The sequence below is a fragment of the Saimiri boliviensis genome, chromosome 15 (genome assembly GCF_048565385.1).
Source record: "Saimiri boliviensis isolate mSaiBol1 chromosome 15, mSaiBol1.pri, whole genome shotgun sequence".
Lineage (NCBI taxonomy): Eukaryota > Metazoa > Chordata > Mammalia > Primates > Cebidae > Saimiri > Saimiri boliviensis.
The window spans coordinates 28596618-28616435 of record NC_133463.1 but is presented as its reverse complement, the minus strand read 5'-3'; the positions used below and the strand labels follow the sequence as shown (position 1 = coordinate 28616435).

Sequence of the window (19818 nt, the reverse complement as noted above, 5' to 3'; positions counted from 1 at the left end):
CATCACTGTGCCTTTGCTAAGTAACTCTGTGTCCGTTCAGCAGGTCACACATTCTTCTTAATGATTTTTAATTCAGCTACCTGCAATAATTACAAAGGCAGTTCTGGATAGCTGCTGCCAGTTGTATGCTTGTTTATTTGGTGTCATTTATATTTAAGTGATTTACTGTCCCCTTTATGAGTTGTATGCACATTTTTCATACGTGTTTAAAAGTGTTAAAGATAGTCATTTGCACTTCGTTAAATAAATTCCTTTTTAATTTATTTATATTTCACCTTTTGCTAAAGGTGGCATGAGACGTCAGTTCCTGCTATTTTTATTTCAGTAAAACTACATATATTCCTTCTTTTGAAAGATACAGATTTCTGACTTAGGAAACTTGTTAGTTTATCTTCTGCTGGCCCATTTGCCAAAAGGAGTAATCTGAACCTGTAAGATCCTCTGAAAAGCCTGCTGCCAGATGTATTGGAGCTCTCTTGTGTGTTATTTGTTTCTTTTCTCTTGCTGCTTTTAGGATTCTTTCTTTATTCTTGACCTTTGGGAATTTGATGATTAAATAAATGCCTTGGGGTAGGCTTCTTTGGGTTAAATCTGCTTGGTGTTCTATAACCTTGTACACTAATATTGATGTCTTTCTCTAGGTTTGGGAAGTTCTCTGTTATTAACCCTTTGTATAAACTTTCTACTCCTATCTCTCCCTCTACCTCCTCTTTAAGGCCAATGACTCTTAGATTTGTTCTTTTGAGGCTATTTTCTAGATCATGTAAGCATGCTCCATTCCTTTTTATTCTTTTTTTTTTTTTCTTTGACTGTATTTTCAAATAGCCTGTTTTTAAGCTCACTAATTCTTCTGCTTGATCATTTATGCTGCTAAGAGACTCTGATGCATTCTTCGGTATGTCAGTTGCATTTTTCAGCTCCAGAATTTCTGCTTGATCCTTTTGAATTATTTCAATTTCTTTGTTAAATTTATCTGACAGGATTCAGAATTCCTTCTCTGTGTTATCTTGAATTTATTTGAGTTTCCTCAAAACAGCTATTTGAATTCTCTGTCTGAAAGGTCACATATCACTGCCCCTCCAGGATTGGCCCCCGGTGCTTTATTTAGTTGTTTGGTGAGCTCATGTTTTCCTGGATGGTCTTGATGCTTGTGAATGTTTGCCAGTGTCCGGGCTTTGAGGAGTTAGATATTTATTGTCGTCTTTGCAGTCAGACCTTCTTTGTACCCATCCTTCTTTGGAAGGCTTTCTGGGTATTTTAAGGGATTTGGGTGTTGTGATCTCAGTTTTTGGTCACTGTGGCCATATCTACATTAGGGAGTACTCCAAGGCCAGTAATGCTGTTCTTGCAGATTTGTAGAGGTACCACCTTGGTGGTCTTGGATAAGATCTGGATGAATTATCTTGATTACCAGGCAGAGACTCTTATTCTCTTCTCTTACTTTCTCCCAAACAGAGTCAGTCTCTCTCTCTCTGTTACTCTCTCTCACTCTCTCTCTCTCTCTTGCACACACACACACACACACACACACTCTCTCTCTCTCTCTCCCTCTCTCCTCCCACCTCGCCCATCTCTCTTTCTCTCTCTCTTGAACTGCCTGGAGCTAGGGACAAGGGGTGGGATGACACAATCACTCCTGTGGCCACTCCTACTAGGACTGCACTAGGTAAGACCTGAAGCCAGCATTGGATCTTGCCCAAGGCCAGCTGTTTCCACTGCCTGGCTACCACCTATGTTTGCTCAAGGCCCTAGGGCTCTACAATCAGCAGGTGGCTGAGCCAGCCAGGCTCATGTCCTTCCCTTCAGGATGACAAGTTCCCCCGGGCCCCGAGTGGGTCCAGAGATGCTATCCAGAAGTCAGGCCTGGAGTCAGAAACCTTAGAAGGTACCCAGTATTCCATTCTTCTGCAGCTAAGCTGACACCAAAACTACAAGACAAAGTCCTTCCTACTTGTCCCTCCCCTTTCCCCAGGCAGAGGAGTCTCTCCTCTGTCCACCACCATCAAGTACTGCCAGGGTACTGCCAATAGTCACCTAAGGCCCAAAGGCTCTTCACTCAGCTTACACTCAATGCTGCCAGGCCTGCTGCTACCCTTCAGGGAAGTGGGCTCTCCTGTGGTTCAGGGTAGGTCTAGAAATGCCATCCAAGAGCCAAGACCTGGAATCAGGGACCCCAAGAGCGCTCTTGGTGCTCTACCCCCACCTGTGGCCAAGCTGGTACCTAAGCTGCAAGACAAAATGCTTTTTATTCATTCATCTCCTTTTCTTGAGTAGAAGGAGTCCTTCCTCATAGCCACCACAGCTGTGAATATGCTGGGCCACCCCTGAAGCTGACACGTCTCTGAGTCTCACCCAAGGCTCACAGTGATTTGCAGAGCTTGAGTACTGTCTGGCTATCACTGCGGATTACGCAGGGCCCAAATGCTCTTTAGTCAGCAGGTGATGAATACTTCTTGGACTAGGTCCTTCCCTTTCTGGCCTAGGGTGTGTCGAGAAATGTCATCCAGGAACTAGGGCCTAGAATGGGGGCCTCAGGTCTCTGACTGATGCCCTATCCTACTGCGGCTGAGCTGGTATCCAAGTTGCAAGACAAAGTCCTCTTTATCGCATCTCCTTGCTTCAAGGGGAAGAAAGGAGGCTGGGGGGGTGGGGAGAGTGGTGCCTGTGCTCCCTTGTCTGCCCAGCTGGTGTCTCACTGGATCGGACGTCCTTCAAGTCCACTTGCCTAGGAGATGCAGTTCTTATGGCCTGGACAGCCTTCCAAGTTTATTTAGGACCCCAGAGCCTTTCAGCTTGTGGTGGCAAGGCTTGCCAGAACTTGAGTTCACACCTGTGGGGTGGTAGATTTCTCTCTGGATAGAGCTGGTCTAGATGCTCCCTCTGTGGCCGTCAGCTGAGTTCCACCCAGTGCTGGCAGCATTGAGTTCCAGTGCAAAGTCCTGTAATCATGGTGCCCTTCTTCCCTAAGTGCACAGATTCTCTGTGCCACGTGGCCACTGCTGGAGGATGTGGGAGGGGTGGTGTTGGTGCTTCAAGACTGTCCTTCCTACCCTCTTCAGTGCTCTTTCAGCAATATGACGTTAACATCAGGTACTGTGATTGCCACCTGAGTTTTGGTTCTTACGAGGCTGCTGTTTTCTGTGTAGATAGTTGTAAAATTTGGTGTTCCTGCAAGGAGGACGATTGGTAGAGGCGTCTATTCAGCCATCTTGCTCCACCTCCTTTGTCTGGACATGTCAAGTTCCAAAAGATAGCAGGGTATCAACACCATGTTCCTCACCCAGGAAAATGTTACATTTTAGGTCAAGACTTGGATCTCAGAAGTCTAATCCAAACTGAAACTGCCCCCACAAAATTCACATTTCACTGCTACTTGCTACCTGGAAAGCTTAGGCAAGTTATTTACTCCATTGTGACTCAGTTTCCTCATCTCTAGGTACAAATTAAGTCATCATACTTGCTAAATCCCAGGAATTTGGCTCTGTGAGAGGCCAGTCTAGGAAACAGAATATGCTTCAAAGCTCACTGAGAGGCCTGATGTGACAGTGGACCCTGGACAGATGCATCTGAGGATGCTGACTGCCTGCCATGAGCCAATGGCCATCTGAGTTAAGCTTAAAGATTAATCCAAAATTGTATCTCTAATATTATAGCCTCAGGATGATCAGGGACCATCACTGGGGCTGTCTCTAAGGAGATAACCCAGTTTGAGCATGGAAGGGATGGGCAGGAAGGAACTGGCTGGTGTTTTCTGAATCCTAACAAAGACATCTCCCTGTTGGTTTTCAAAGAAAACAGAAAGAAGGCCATGACGTAACTAACAGACATAACAAAGAAAAAGGAAAAAATAGCAGTCCTATGTTTGCTACCCACAGCTAGCCTCAGGAAACTAGTGCACAGAGTCCCAAGATCTGGATATCGGAGGGGGCATAAAACAGCAGCCAGACAGCTGTGGGTAAGCTGCAGGTAAGAGCCAATGTCTAGATGCTAGATGCTACCCACAATATAGGCATGAGATGCCATCCTCTGCCCTCATGCCCAAACCTGCAGCAAATACATTTTCTCATCAAATACAACTCAAGTCACTTAGAAGTCTGTAATGGTCTGGTGGGAATCTTAGATTTAGCTTGATAACATACACAAATATCAAATAAGACCTCTCCCTATAAACTTGATATTTGTGCAAAACAGGTAAACAAACAAACCCTTGCTCTCTATAACAGATACACTAGTTATACCGGGAGGGCATACGCCATGGGCAAGTAATCTTTTTTGTTTTAAATAGAGACACAGTCTCACTCTGTTACCCGTGCTGGAGTACAGTGATGCAATCATAGCTCACTGTGGCCTCGAATTCCTGGGCTCAAGTGATATTTTCATCTTGGCCTCCTGTGTAGCTGGAACTACAGGCATGTGCCACCATGACTGGCTAATTTTTTAATTTTTATTTTTGTAGAGCTAGGGTCTGGCCACGTTGCCCAGGCGGGTCTCAAACTCCTGGTCAAGTGATCCTCCCACGTTGGCTTCCTAAAGTGCTGGAATTACATGTGTGAGCCACTATGCCCAGTCAGTGATAATTTCTTTTTAGGCAATGTTCTTAACATTATTGAGTCAGTAGCATAATCAGTAGCATGCTAAAATGTGATGATAATGATAGCTATAATAGTAATAACACTTATAAGCACAGTTCTAAATGTTTTATATATAACTAACTTAATCCTTCCAACAAATTTGTGAAAATGATTTACCTTTGTGTTATTACACTGTTACAATTTATACTATACGTAAGTTGTATAGTATATGACATATGATATGAATATTAGATAACGTATACTCCTACTCTTACCATCTACATTTGACAAATGAGGAAATTGAGCCACAGAAGAAATAACTATTTTGCCTGGGATTTTCCAGCTAAGAAGAGGAGAGCTGGAATTGGAACCCAGGTAGTCTATTTTCTTAATGCTTATACTCCACCACCTCTTATTTGCATTAAGAACCAAAGCCACTGAATGGACAGCTCAGGGCTGCCATTTACATTGAAGTCAATGTGAGTGGCAACCCTAGGAGCTGTGGAGAGCACAATCTGAGGCTGGATGCAGCATCCTCACTGGGGACAGAAGGAATTGATTCTTCCTGGCAGAGGTCCCTGGGGTCCTTGACTGTCTCAGGTCATTTTTCTGGCCCTAAGTTTCCTTAAGAAGAGTACTCCCAAACTGAGGTGTTCCCTGGAACCAGTTTCATAAGACAGATGCTCCACCAAAAAAGGTCCCAAGGCAAATGTATTTAAGAAGAGGTGAATTCAACAAACTTAATTCTTTTACTGGACAACCTTTTAGATCCTGAAGTATTAGAAATCACTGTACCTCTCCCAGAGGGGGATATGGTTGTCATATTTTCTAAACATATTTGACCATTTATATTGCACTGAAGTAGTGTTTTGGGGGAATATTTTATTTTTTTGGGGAAATACTTGACATTTAACTGGATCCAGCTGTGAGTATGCCTTTGCTTCGGAGGCTACTAGTGTTCTGTTGCAAAAATCTTCTAGATACCTGTGCACCAAGAATGTGGTTGGAGGAAAACATCCCAGAATCAGGCTCCTTCTGAAGCTTCTGATCACCGGCACCTGTAACCTGTGGAGTCCCTCACCTGTGCAAGTCTTGGAATCTAAGATCTACTTGTACAGTTTTTCCACAACAGATAATATCCTGATTCCCAAGTTCCTCCTTCCCTTAACTAAATCCTGAAATCTTCTTGAATTGTGTCCACTTTCCAGCTGGATGCTACTTAGTATTAACTGCCCATTTACTGACTTCTGGAATCTGGCCTGAACTGACTTTTAGGAGCCTTAGGAGTTTTTCTTATTCAGTTAACCTGACTGCAACCAATATTGCAGTTGAATCCCTTTGGTCCTTACAATATGTCTGCTGGTCAGTGGGAGTCCAGGTATTACTTTTGTGGGATACCAGGAGTCACAGAATAAATTGGACTCCTTAACATCAAACCATTTGGGAATACCCTCCCATAATTCCTCAGGCTTATGGTAGCTAAACCTTGAAGGAGCTCTCAACTGAAAATCTCAGTGATGTGGTGAATTCAAGTAGTCCTGGACCTTCCATCAGAAAGGTTCCCATTCTTGAGGCGGCTCTGCCACCAAAACAGTCAATCTGTCTTCTCAGTCAGAGACGATGGTTTGTTTAGCTAGTTTAGTATTCGAGATACTGGCTCCAAGTCAAGCTGACTACCAATGTGGGGAATGGAAAGAAGGCAATGGCTTTCCTCTCACTCTTAATCTCCTGACATTCTATGTAGTGAAATCCTTTCTAGGTGACTTGAAGTAATCAAATTACTAGTCTCTGGAAGGTGCTCATGAGTTGACTGTCATTTTTATTTCTATAATGACACTGTCTGGTCTTAAATAAACTAGGATCTCACGGATGATTCAGTACTTCTGATGTCTAAGGGAGAAGAGAGAAGAAAATAGTCTACTTTTTAGCTGATGGAAGGAGAGAGAAATCCAGTGCTTTTTTTTTTTTTTTAAAGGAAAAATAATCATTAAAATAATTAATCCACTAAGAATGAGAGCACACTCCAAAGCCTGTCATTGACTTAATAATACTTGGCGATTGCTTTCAGACATAGCTTTTGTGAGGTCATTTTTTGAGACTAGTGGTGAAAAGCTTCATAGTCACAGGGTAACATTTGGCAAGAAATTGGTTCAGCTTGTTTCCATATGGCCCCCAAATCTTCATTTGTTCCTTCATGAAAAACAAACTTTCATTTGCTTGAAACAGGAAAAAATAAATGCTTTTCCTTTACACATTTTGACAATTTAATTTTTAGCATGTTCATTTGTTAATCTTTAAAAAACATCACTAACTACTCTTTTCCCTATTTGGTTTTGGTTTTAGTCCCTATAAAGAAAAAGATGCTTTTTTTTTTCTTTTGCTTTTAACAGAAAAAGCTACATTTTCTAAGGCAATGGCAATAAAGGCCCAAAGAAAATGCATGTGACTTAACATATTTCTGAGAGGGGTTGAGGAAAAGTCCTTCCTTGGACTTCCCTAAGTATGAAGTGTGTTACTACATCTCAGATAATGATAATCTTAGGATATTGCTTGTTGGAGGCAAGGGTATGGAATAGGTGACTAAGTCTTTTTTTTTTTAATGCCTACAACACTAGATTAAAGGCAAAAATTGATAATGTTTAACTATGATATGAAATAAATGTGACTTACGAGTTACATACCCCTACTCCAAAAGCATTAAGTTAGATAGGAAAAAACTAAATAAAGCACCCAATCAGAGTTGTGGGAAAGTTTGCCTGGATTACTAAAGTTTGCAAAAATGTCCTAATCAATGTCTCCTCTGATTAATTAGTAGAGTACAGTGGTGGGGGGTGGTGGTAGTAATAATAATGACAATTATAGCTAATATTATTGAACACATTATATGATAGGCCCTATTGTTAAGAGTTTTACATATATGAACTCATTTAACCCTGTGAGGTATGTAATATTATCTTTATTTTAAAGATGAGAAAATTGAGGCTTAAAAAGCTTATTTATGTAACTTTGCAAAGGTTACATAAGGTTCCTCTAATGTGATCTTACAAAAGAAAAAAAAGAGAAAGGTAATATAAGGTTACATAACAGCTTTCTGATACTAAAGACTCATCCTAACTTTATGCTGTAGCTATACCAGATTGCCATTGTTAGGATACTGGTCCATCATGTACTAGTTATATGACCTTGGGGAGGTTACTTAACCTCTCTAATCAGATTTTGATTCCGTAAATGGGTTGTTCCTACATTTAAATGAGATAATCCATGAAAAACACTTAACATAGTATTTGGCAAGAGTAAATGGTTTAATAAATGTTAGCTGCTTTTAAAAGATGAGGAGTTAGGCCAGGCGTGGTGGCTCATGCCTATAATCCCAGCACTTTAGGAAGCAGAGGTGTGTGGATCATGAGGTCACGAGTTTGAGACAAGATTGGACAACATGGTGAAACCCTCTATCTAGTAAAAATACAAAAATTAGCTGGGTGTGGTGGCACCTGCCTGTAATCCCAGCTATTTGGAAGACTGAGGCAGGAGAACTGCTTGAACCCGGAAGGTGGAGGTTGCAGTGAGCTGAGGTCACGCCATTGCACTCCAATGTGGGCAACAGAGTGAGACTCTGTCTCAAAAAAAGAAAAAAAAAAAAAAGATGAGGAATTAGCAAATAATCCCAAATAGATAATTAAAGGTTTTATTTTGTTAGTTTGTTTTCTTGGTGTGTGTGTGTGTGTGTGTGTGTTTGTGTGTGTGTATATATATATATATATGTATATTTCCCCTTCCTTATATTACATTTTTAGTATTACCTCTTAGGAATCTCTCAGCAATGAAGGTGATAAAAGAAATTACAACAATTATATTGACAAAGCTTTGCATTTTTCAAAGTACTGATATAGGAATGATTTAATTTGATCTTCAAAACAGTCTTATATATTTGTCAGGAAACTGAAGCTTAGAGAAGTTAAGTAATCCTAGGTTGCCCATGCAATTGATAGCAGGTGTTGAATCCAGATTTGAAGTTATAAGGGTCAGTTTAATTTATATCCTTTAATGTTGAGAGATGGTTTATTGCTTCTAGTAATGTTTAGTTGATCACGCATTCTCTAAGTATATAATAAAATCAACTGTACATACTGATATTTTTATTTCTTCCTTTCCATAGTTACAACTTGCATTTATTTTTTCCTAATCCTTATAGCAGGAGTTATGGTACAGTATGAAATAGAAACTTACCTTACCTTTTTGTACCTTTGTTAACATTTCTCACGTTATTCCCTTTGTGTGTCCTCCTCCAATTTTTTGGATGTAGCCTATGCCTGTCCTACCCAGCTGTCAGAGCCAATTCAAATGTTATCTCTGCTGAAAAAAATTCTCTCTGATCTTCTCAGCTGGATAAGATCAGCGCGAAACCTGAGTAATTTTGTCCCCTAGAGAATGTTTCAGAATGTTTGGAGACATTTTTGATTGTCATCACTGAGTGGGAGGATGTTAGAGGGATCTAGTGGGTAAAGTTCAGGAGGGGTCTTAAAGATGCTACAGTGCACAAGGCAGCCCCTGCAATAAAGAATGATCTGGCCCAAAATGTCAGCAATGCCGATTCAGAAACACTTCTAAACTAAAGACTCATGGCATTATGGCACATATTCTTTTCTACCTAAAAAAACCTATTTATGAATATATGTCATCATGGACTATAAATTATTTGAGGGCAGGGATTCTGTCATCATCTTTTTATCACAAATATTCAAGATTAGTAAGCAAATCCCCCTTTATATCTGCATTCTTTCATTAAATACTTTAGATTAATTCGATCATTACTCAACCATTCTACAAAAGATGACCGATACTAGATAAAAGGATTTAAAGTTCCCTTAAGCCACTTGATAAATGAGAAAAATAATATATCTAAGACCTAATTTTTAATTTATAAAACTCAAGCATTGGTCTTTTTTTTTTTTAAATGAGATAAGGTCTCACTACTGTTGCCTGGGCTGGAGTGCAGTGGTGCAGTCTTGGCTCACTGCAGCCTCAACCTCCCAGGCTCAGGTGATCCTCCTGGCTCAGCCTCCCAAGTAGCTGGGACTACAAGTGCATGCCTTCACACCCAGCTAATTTTTTTTTTTTTTTTTTTGGAGTTTTAGTAGAGATGGGGTTTTCTTATGTTGCCTAAGCTGGTCTGGAACTCCTGGACTCAACAATCAACCTTCCTCAGCCTCCCAAAGTGCTGGGATTATAGGCATCAGCCGCTGCAGCAGGCCTTGGTCATTCTCATTTCTGAGTCCATACAACTTCCCAAAATGATTCTATAAACCACAATACATAAAAAAGGGTATAGAAAAATAATATGGTGGAAAAGATAGAATCCACATATGAATACATTTAGAAAAACAGTTAACCATGAAAAATTTGACAATGTTGACCAAAAAGTCTGCTAGCAGAATCAAACCAAGGAAGAAAAGAAAAAGAGAAAACACTTTCAAGACATTATGCTCAAGGGAAACATGATCAGGGAAAACAAATGCTTCACACACCAACACTGGTGTCACATTCAGAGCTCACATTTTTACAAAAATATGATCTCTCTGGAAGAGGGTAGGCATTGTTTTATTTTAAGTGCCTAACGTTTTTGTATTCATTATCATATGTCAGCAGCAATTCAAGCAGGATTTTGTCATGGAAGAAAATATGAATCTCTATAATTCTTCTGACCAATAATATGTCCAACAATAGCTGGAAAGATACAATACACAAATGATGGCTTTGCCATACATCAGAAATGTTTCTTTTTTCTTTTCTTTTTTTTTTTTGAGATGGACTCTTGCTCTATCGCCTGGCTGGAGTGCAGTGGCGCGATCTTGGCTTACTGCAACCTCCGCCTCCTGGGTTCAAGCGATTCTTCCGCCTCAGCCTCCTGAGTAGCTGGGACCACAGGCATCTTCCACCATGCCCGGCTATTTTTTGTATTTTTAGTAGAGAGGGGGTTTCACCAGGTTGGCCAGGATGGTCTCAATCTTTTAACCTAGTGATCTGCCCACCTCGACCTCCCAAAGTGCTGGGATTACAGGCGTGTGCCACGCGCCGGGCCAGAAATGTTTCTTACATCCAGGAAGGCTACTGTCATTTTCCATTAATACTGTATTTCCAAATCAAACATTTAAGAACAATGTTCTGTGGTACTTTTGGGAAAAGTCAAATACAAATTGTAGTTGGTACATCAAATTTTTTGTGGTTTTCATTTTTATGCAATACTTTCATGTAACAATATAACAAATATATCCTTTGTAGTGTAATAGTCTATTAGGTAACACAGATGTTTTCATTGAATTTTATTATGTTCATATAATTTTATAACATTAATATTATTATAATAAACCGTTATAAAATATACACATTCTCCACATACCAATACTAGTGTCACATTTAGAGCTCAAATTAAAAAAAAAATATGATCTCCCTCAAAGAGGGTAGGCATTGTTTTATTTAAAGTGCCTAAAGTATTTGTATTTTATGATGGGTTATTATAATATTAATGTTATGAAATTACAATTCAATGGATTTATATTATAATCCATTATTAATTATTTTATAATAATTCATTATAATTATTATTAATAATTTGCTATAGCAAAAGTTGATCACATTTAGCAGTGGTCACAATAGAAATGGAAGCACTTCACGTGAGAAGAGATGGCAGCTCCAAGACAGAATAATGCTCACCTCTAAATGAGACTTACACCCATTTCAGTAATTTGTTTCTAGTTTTTATTGCACATATTTTTTACAGATAGTATTATTTATTTCCTGATCAAGCAATACTACAATTACATGAATTAAATCATTACTTACCTAGTAAATCTGAGGCTCTCAAATTGTCTTTCAGAAATGTAACAGAAATAATGGCACTACCTATAAAGAAAAGGGCCATTAGTGTTAGTTTCAATAAAAAGTGTCTATTACACAATGCCATTTGAAAGAAGTGAAGCAATGTGTGTCTTATGCCTGATGAGCTGTGTCCTGATAGAGACATTCAGCAGTTGTGGCTATAAAAAGGCCTTTCTTGCCCCTCTGGCTGAGGATGTGTGGAAATCGGTGTGGTTTACAATGGATGTGGCTGAGATAGTGTCCTGCATATAGTGAAGGCTTAATAAAAGTTTACTAAATGACAGAAGAAATGAATAGAAAGAAAGAAGAAAGGTAGAAAGAGCTGGAAGGGCTAGAAAGACAGGAAGAGATAGAAAGGAAGGAAAGAAAGAAGGGTGGGGCAGGGTACAGTGGCTCACGCCTGTAAATCTCAGCACTTTGGGAAGCTAAGGTGGGAGGATGACTGGAGTCCAGGAGTTCCAAGACAAGCCTTGGCAACATAGTGAAACATCAATCTCTACTTAAAATCCAAAAATTTAGCAGGGTGTGGTGGCATGGGCCTGGAGTCCCAGCTAGTGGGGAGGCTGAGGTAGGTGGATTTCTTGAGCCTGGGAAGTTGAGGCTGCAGTGAGCCATGATGTCGCCACTGCACTGCAGCCTCAGTGACAGAGGGAGATCCTGTCTCAAAAAAAGAAAAAAAAGAAAAAAAAAAAAAACAAAACAGACAGGAAGAACTTTAAATATATCCTAAACTGAAACTCACGATTTCCCAGCATCTCCTCCCATAATACCTATTCCGATAATTCCTGTATCTACTTACTAACACCAGAATTCCAGGACTCTTCCTATTCCTTTTCTACTTGACACTCCACATCCAACAGGTCACTGGATCTAAGTCTATAGTCCGCTCTATCATTTTTTCCTTTTTTAAGACAGGCTTTTGCTGTATTGCCCAGGCTGGAGTACGGTGGCAAGATCATGGCTCACTGCAACATTGACCTCCTAGGCTCAAGAGATCCTCCCAAGTAGCTGGGACCACAGGCTCATGCCACCATGCTGGGCTAATTTTTGTAGGGTTTTTTTTTTTTTTTTTGTAGAAACCGAGTCTTACTATGTTGCCCAGGCTGGTGTCAAACTCCTGGGCTCAAGTGATCCACCTGCCTCAGCCTCCCAAAGTATTGGGATTACAGATGTAAGCCACCATTAGCCACCACACCCAGCCTTATTTCACTCTCTGCTAGGTCTGTTCCCGCCTCTTCATTCCTGTGATTACCAGCCTTGCCCCAAGTTCAGGGCAGTTTCTCCTCTGGCTTAGACCACCAGTTTCCCTCTGACCTCCCATTCCCCTTTTCCCCATACCACCACCAGAGTAATTGCTCTAAAATGCAAATCTAATGTAAATCCACTGCTTTCACACCCCTAAGTGGCTGGTCTACAGGACAAAGGCCGCGTTACCGAGCAGAACACTCAAAGAGCTATGATTTTGCTTCTGATGCTTTTGTCACCATATGAGTCTTTATTTCTTTTATAATCTGTAGCCCACCCTTGCTGAAATAATTATGATTCCCAGAATCCGCCATGCAGTTTCATGCTTAATGGCTTTGACATGTGCAGCTCTACTCCATCCTTTGTGACCAGCTCTAGACTCAAGTGTCACCTCTGGATTCCCCTGGGCTGAGTGGATCACGACACCCTTATGCTCTGATTACCTCTGTGTATAGCTTTTTCATTACACCTAAGATTTATTTGCCCGTCTTCCCCAGAAGACCATCAGTTCCTTTTAATCTGAGATATGTCTTCTTATTCTTCTAAGATCGCCAGTGAGTAGCTGTAGCTAGCACATAAAAGGTGTTCAATAAATGCTAATTGAATGAAATGAAAGAGTGTGGGATCTCAGCCTGGCAGTTGTTCTGTTTCCCGTTAGTGACACTACTGGACTCTCTCCCTCACAGTCGAGCCATGGCCTGCTACTATCACTTCGGGTACCCAGGTTAAACTGAACCTCTCCAAGTTTTTCCTTTTATGGGGCCATTTCTCTCTGAGTACAGGTGTGGGAAAATCCAAAATTGCAATAATACAGAAAGAGACACAGCATGATATATGCTGTAAATTGTTAACAAAAACTATTTGCTGGTTGTTTTTTTAAAAGTAGAAGTACAGGAAAGAAAAATTATGGCAAAATAATATTCTGTGAAGAAAATTGCAGTTAATATATTGGTGTTTTTATTTTCAGTTGAAATCGAACTTTAATACAACATTTATTTTCTCAGTTTCCTCAGTGAACACATTATAATTTGCCATGTCATCAAGAATTTCTCACAGACGTAATTTTTTTTTTTTTTTTTTTTTTGAGACGGAGTTTCGCTCTTGTTACCCAGGCTGGAGTGCAATGGCCCGATCTCGGCTCACCGCAACCTCCGCCTCCTGGGTTCAGGCAATTCTCCTGCCTCAGCCTCCTGAGTAGCTGGGATTACAGGCACGCACCACCATGCCCAGCTAATTTTTTGTATTTTTAGTAGAGACGGGGTTTCACCATGTTGACCAGGATGGTCTCGATCTCTTGACCTCGTGATCCACCCGCCTCGGCCTCCCAAAGTGCTGGGATTACAGGCTTGAGCCACCGCGCCCGGCCTCACAGACGTAATTTTAATGTTGGTATGATAATCCATTAAATAGATGCTGTGATTAAATTTGAATTTGACTATATCTGGTATTCTGGCAATTTATAGAAAAGTCCACACCAGAAACCCTCATGGTGGATAATATAGGACACTATTTGTTTCTGTTTTTTCTTTTCTTTCTTTTTTTTTTGTCTCAACTTAGCTTTTTCTCATTCTGGTTGATCTTTGTCCTTCAAAACCTTTCCTGGGCATGTTATTTATAGGAACGGAAGTTTCCCACAGAATAAACTGAGCATGGGAAATGTTCATCAAGCGTAAATTTGAGTGGTGTGGTTTAAAAACATTAAAGCAAGATTTTCTGTAGATAAACAAATGCATGAATTCACCGCTCATTACATAAAGAAATGAATTTGGGATAGGTATATAAATGTATGCAAATTTTCTGTTTCAGATTTGGACCAAAATAATCCAGGGAAACTAATTTCACCCAGTAGAGTATGAGAAAAGGGATTAAAAGCCTAAACCCCTACCTCACCCTCCAATCACTGACTTCCCGTGTAATTAAATAAGGAATGTTTCTAAGTAGAAGGAGATAGAGTAGCAATAAAAAATAGGCAAACTGTCGCTGCATTAACACATCCCAAATGTGTTCCATTATAACAATCCTTGAGATGACCATCTCACAACAAAGGATTACAGTGAAAAGGGAAACGCTGCTTACATGGAATGAGATTTTAAGGTCATAGGAGACAGACAATCTACTACAGGTTCTACATTTGATAACTGGGAAACTGAGGTCCAAAGAATTTGTTTGTCTATTCACTGATCCATCCTTTTATAACACATTTACATGACAGTAGAGTGGGAACTGGCACCCATATTTCCTTACTCTCAGTCCAGAGCTCTTTCTAGTACGCTATATTCCGCTGGCTCCCTTGAAGTAAGAAAACACATTTACTTTTCTTGTTGCCAAGCCACAGTTTCATAAATACATTTACTTTCAGAAGGAAAAGGGGAAAATGTTATACGGGAAATAATTTCCTTGCTAAAAGCAAAAAGGACACGATTGATTAAAAAAAAAAAAAACTGGAAATACACTGCTTGCATCAAGTTATATCAATTGCTATAAAATAATTATCAGATTTTTATGAAACATAAATATGCTACTCTCCCTTTCTGAAAGATATTAGAAGTCTAATGCACTTCCACATTCAGCCAATAGCATTTTTTTTCCTTTTTTAAGAGAACATGAGATTTGCTACAAAAGTTTTAGATAACAGAACAAGAAGATTTTTTAGTTTTATTTATCTAGTTTAAAAAGGCAATAAAAAAAGAACATTCTATTAAGATACATTTACTTTCAACTCATTTATCTTGCAAAACTTGCTAAAATGAGAGCTGTGCTGAGCAAAAAGGCAGTATCTGAGCAACAGCTAATAACATGCCTTTTTTTTTTTTTTTTTTTTCGGAGACGGAGTTTCGCTCTTGTTACCCAGGCTGGAGTGCAATGGCGCGATCTCGGCTCACCGCAACCTCCGCCTCCTGGGTTCAGGCAATTCTCCTGCCTCAGCCTCCTGAGTAGCTGGGATTACAGGCACGTGCCACCATGCCCAGCTAATGTTTTGCATTTTTAGCAGAGACGAGGTTTCACCATGTTGACCAGGATGGTCTCGATCTCTTGACCTTGTGATCCACCCGCCTTGGCCTCCCAAAGTGCTGGGATTACAGGCTTGAGCCACCGCGCCCGGCCTGCCTTTTAAGTAGAGCAGTAAATTTTTCAAATGAGAAAAACAAACTGAAGTACTCTCATATATGTTTGTAATCAGAGGTCTGTCAAACCTAACACTTTCTAGTAGTTGCTATGACAATAATCAAGTCTGGGCTCAATAGATCCTCCCACTTTGGCCTCCCAAAGTGCTGAGATTACAGGCAAACGCCACTGCACCTGGGCTCATTTTGTTTTTTTCAGATGGAGGCTGGCTCTGTCACACAGGCTGGAGTGCAGTGATGCAATCTCGGCTCACTACAACTTTCGCCTCCTGGGTTCAAGTGATTCTCCTGCCCCTGTCTCCCGAGCTGCTGAGACTACAGGCACCCATCACCATGCCAAGCTAATTTTTGTATTTTTAGTAGAGACAGGGTTTCAACTAGGTTGGCGAGGCTGGTCTTGAACTCCTAACCTCATGATCCTCCTGCCTTGGCTTCCCAAAGTGCTAGGATTACAGGAGTGAGCCCACTGCGCCCAACCTTTTGCCTAAATATTCTTAATCATAAAAAATGAGAAGTAGATGAGATGATAAATATGTTAATTAGCCTGATTTAATGTTTCTACAGTGTATACATCTATCAAAATACCACACTGTACCTCATAATATATAAAACTTATTTGTCAATTAACACAATTTTTAAAATTACATTAAAAATAAAAAGTTTTGAAAAGATTAATATGCCCAAATCCAAAGAGTGGTTTGGTAGAAGTCATAGCGGGGGAATAGCAAGAATACTATCCATAAGGGAAAAAACGGTGCCTCCATGGAGCAGTCTAACATATTTAATGTATTCAGTTGCCCTTGAAGCTCTAATGCTTTGCAGTAAGGAAGCTTCTCAGCAGCAATTGCAGTGGACTGACTCCTGTTGGTGAGTCATCTGTTCTCCTGTTGGCTATTAAGTGTCACTCAGTTTGGCAATCAGAATGGAGATTCATTCTGATCAAGGTTCACATAAGGAAACCTACACACAGGCATTCTGATTCAGGTTTCCAGATGAAAATAGATGTAATATTTCTTCAACCCATTTACTTTAGGGTCCTTTTTACTATAGGTGGTGGGTCTGCCTGGTTCTCAATTTGACACCCTCTCTTAACATATTCATCAAATCATATTCATTCCTAAGCGATCACACTCAAGAATAGTACAGGTGTGTGGAAATATGCCAATACCTTTAACTCCAGACATCCTGTTCTCAAGATCAAAGCCTTTAAAACAAAAAGCCATCTTATATATCAAGTCAACATGAGATTGGAATGCAAAAGTAATACTGCTGAGGCTTTCCCTCATATCCCATGCTGCTTAACCATTTACAGTCCTAGAATCAATCTTTTAAAATTGATTGGTCTGTCTTTGTTACCCAGGCTGGAGTACAGTGGTGCCATCAAAGCTCAGTGCAGCCTCCAACTCCAGAGCTCAACCTTTTGCCTCAGTCTCCCCTTCCTGAGTAGCTGCAAGTACAGGCACATGCCCCAATACCAAAGATTCTTGGTGAATTTTGAAGTCTTCATCAGTATATCCATATTAAGAGGAGATGACAGAAGCCAAAATAAAAGAAATATGGGCTGACAGGACAACTGTATTAAAATAAGCATCAGTTTCATGAAAAAGGGCTAACTTGAAGAGCAATCTTTTCATTCCAGCTCTTTAGAGGATCTAAAGTAACCTTGTTGGACAGAGGAAGAAATCACAACATGGAATTCCTTGAATAAAAATTTATTGACTTAAAAAAAAAAAAGAAAATAGATAAAATAAAGGCCAAGCAAGTTTCCTGTGCCTTCCAAACCACATGTAGATGTGGGGGAGGGTGCCAGTCCCAGGGCAAGGTATGTGTCTTGGTGTTGCACTTCCCTGTGCGTCTTGATTTACTTAGGAATCAACCCTTGGTTTGTCCTTCATTCACCTACTCTCTGACATCCTTCAGTTTATGGGATTCGGTCCAAGACCAGCTGTGATTATGGAAGAGTTATTTGATGCTCTAAGACCCATAGCAGGCCACAAGAGAGAAGAAACCAATCATAAATTAACCTGGTGCATGAGTATTCAGTAAGGTTGTATATACTTGGTTTGAAATAAGAAGGTAAATTCCAACTTCTCTGTTAGCAATTCAACTCAAGGGCAGATTTTTACATGTCAGTTTAGAACTCTGTGTCTGTAGAATAATAGGTAAATGGGCATTCCCTTTTTAAAGTTGTAACATTGGGACATATGTGTGCTTTCTATTTAAACTCTCTTCCCCCCATATAATAATTTTTTATTAAAAGCTTAGTAGTACAGAAGACTGTTCAATAACTGTTTGGGCATGGCAAGTTTTAAATAATTTTGTTCACTTTTATTTATTTCTCTCTCTCTTTTTTTTTTACCCTTCATTATCACTTCTTAAAGACAAATTTAACCCAAAGCTAAGATACCAATTAATTATACTTTACTCAAATATGATTATGGATATGATATTCTTATCTGGTTCAGTTGGAGATAAAAAGAATCATCGGTTGACAGGTACAAACTTAAATGCCTATAATGGCCTTTAAGGTGATCCTCTGAAGACAAAACAATGTGAGGGGTGGGCCATGGTGATAAGGGGGATGGGTGCTGGTGATAAGGGAGGTGGACATGGTAATCGGGGGGTAGGCTGTAATGAGGGTGGGCTGTGGTGATGGCGAATAGGCTGTAATGATAAGGGGATTGGCACTGGTGATGAAGAAGGTGGGTGTGGTAATGGAGGTAGGTTGTGGTGATGAGGGGATGGGCGCTGGTGATGAGGAAGGTAGGCGTGGTAATGCGGGGGTAGGCTGTAATGAGGGAAGGAGGAGGAGATTGGCACTGGTGATGAGGGAGGTGGGTGTGGTGATGGGAGTAGGCTGTAAAGAGGGGATAGGCTGTGTTGATCAGGGGGTGGGCATGGTGATAGGGGGTAGGCCACAATGATGAGGGGTTGCGCTGTGGTGGTAAGAGAATAGGCTGTGATAAGGGGGGTGGGCCGTGGTGATGGGGGGCACTGGCCATGGTGGTGAGGGGTTGTGGGGCTGTGGTGAACTATTCAAGATCAGTGGAAGGTGGCACTCATGAATCAGCCCTAGCCAACTGCAAATCCAGCACTACCAAATCTGATTCTGTAGCCAAAAATTCAGTTGTGTGTGTGTTACTGTCTAATTTTTACCCATGGGAAATGAGTATTCTTTAAAAGCATTGTTTGAGCCAAACACAACATGGGCCAACTCTGGTCTACAGGCAAGTTTGTGAACTCTGATCTAGCCTACAAATAAAAATTTCATCCATTTTTGTTTCCTGCACATTCAATGTATTGTGTCACCTCTGTGATATAGGGAGAAACCAGGATGTATATTTATAATATAGAAAAGTAGAAGATAAAACAGTAAGGAAAACTTTCTTTTACAAAAAAAAAAATAACCAATGACATGAAAAGAACATATTTATATAATAATGCTACAAACAGAGCCTCACATGTAAATATCTGGCTTGCGGTTTCTGGCCACTTATAATGGCAACTTTATTGTGCTGCTAAAAAGAAAACCACAAAAACACTTTCATGTCAGTCACAATCAAGCTTCAAACACGTGGACACATTAAGCATGCTCACAGGCTGAGTCAACTCTGACCATATTGAGGCACAGCTCCTAATTATCATTCCCCGTCAGTTGTATAGTTTTAGGAAAAGAGGTATGTCAATTACGATGTATTCCATGGATTTAAGATTTGAAGATCTGAGGATATGACAGTTTGAAAAATGTCATCTCACAGAGAGAAAAGTTCTACAATTCATGTTGGCAGGAAGAAAAGCGTCAAGTAATTCATGTTGATTAAAAAAATTGCTATTGTCATTTATTAAAGATAATGAAGAAGGAACTGTCATTCAGAGACAATTTGCACAATTTCAAAGGAGAAAACTTACCTGGATTAAGAACAATAATCCTTTCTTTTCTACATTTTTTCTTGGCATGCATTAATGATTAAAGTTGAAAGGACTCCAAAAAAGTAAAAATA

At 40.1% G+C, this 19818-nt stretch overlaps 1 protein-coding gene across 2 annotated transcripts in view; it reads right to left on the bottom strand.

Annotated features, from left to right (window-relative positions):
- Window positions 1-19818, bottom strand: part of NIPAL2 (NIPA like domain containing 2) — a 101331-nt gene that overhangs the window by 35092 nt on the left and 46421 nt on the right. For both annotated transcript variants that reach the window (XM_039464764.2, XM_039464765.2), the window contains one exon: window positions 11412-11471. In XM_039464764.2, coding sequence (XP_039320698.1) covers window positions 11412-11471 — 60 coding nt within the window. The remainder of the gene's footprint in view (window positions 1-11411; window positions 11472-19818) is intronic.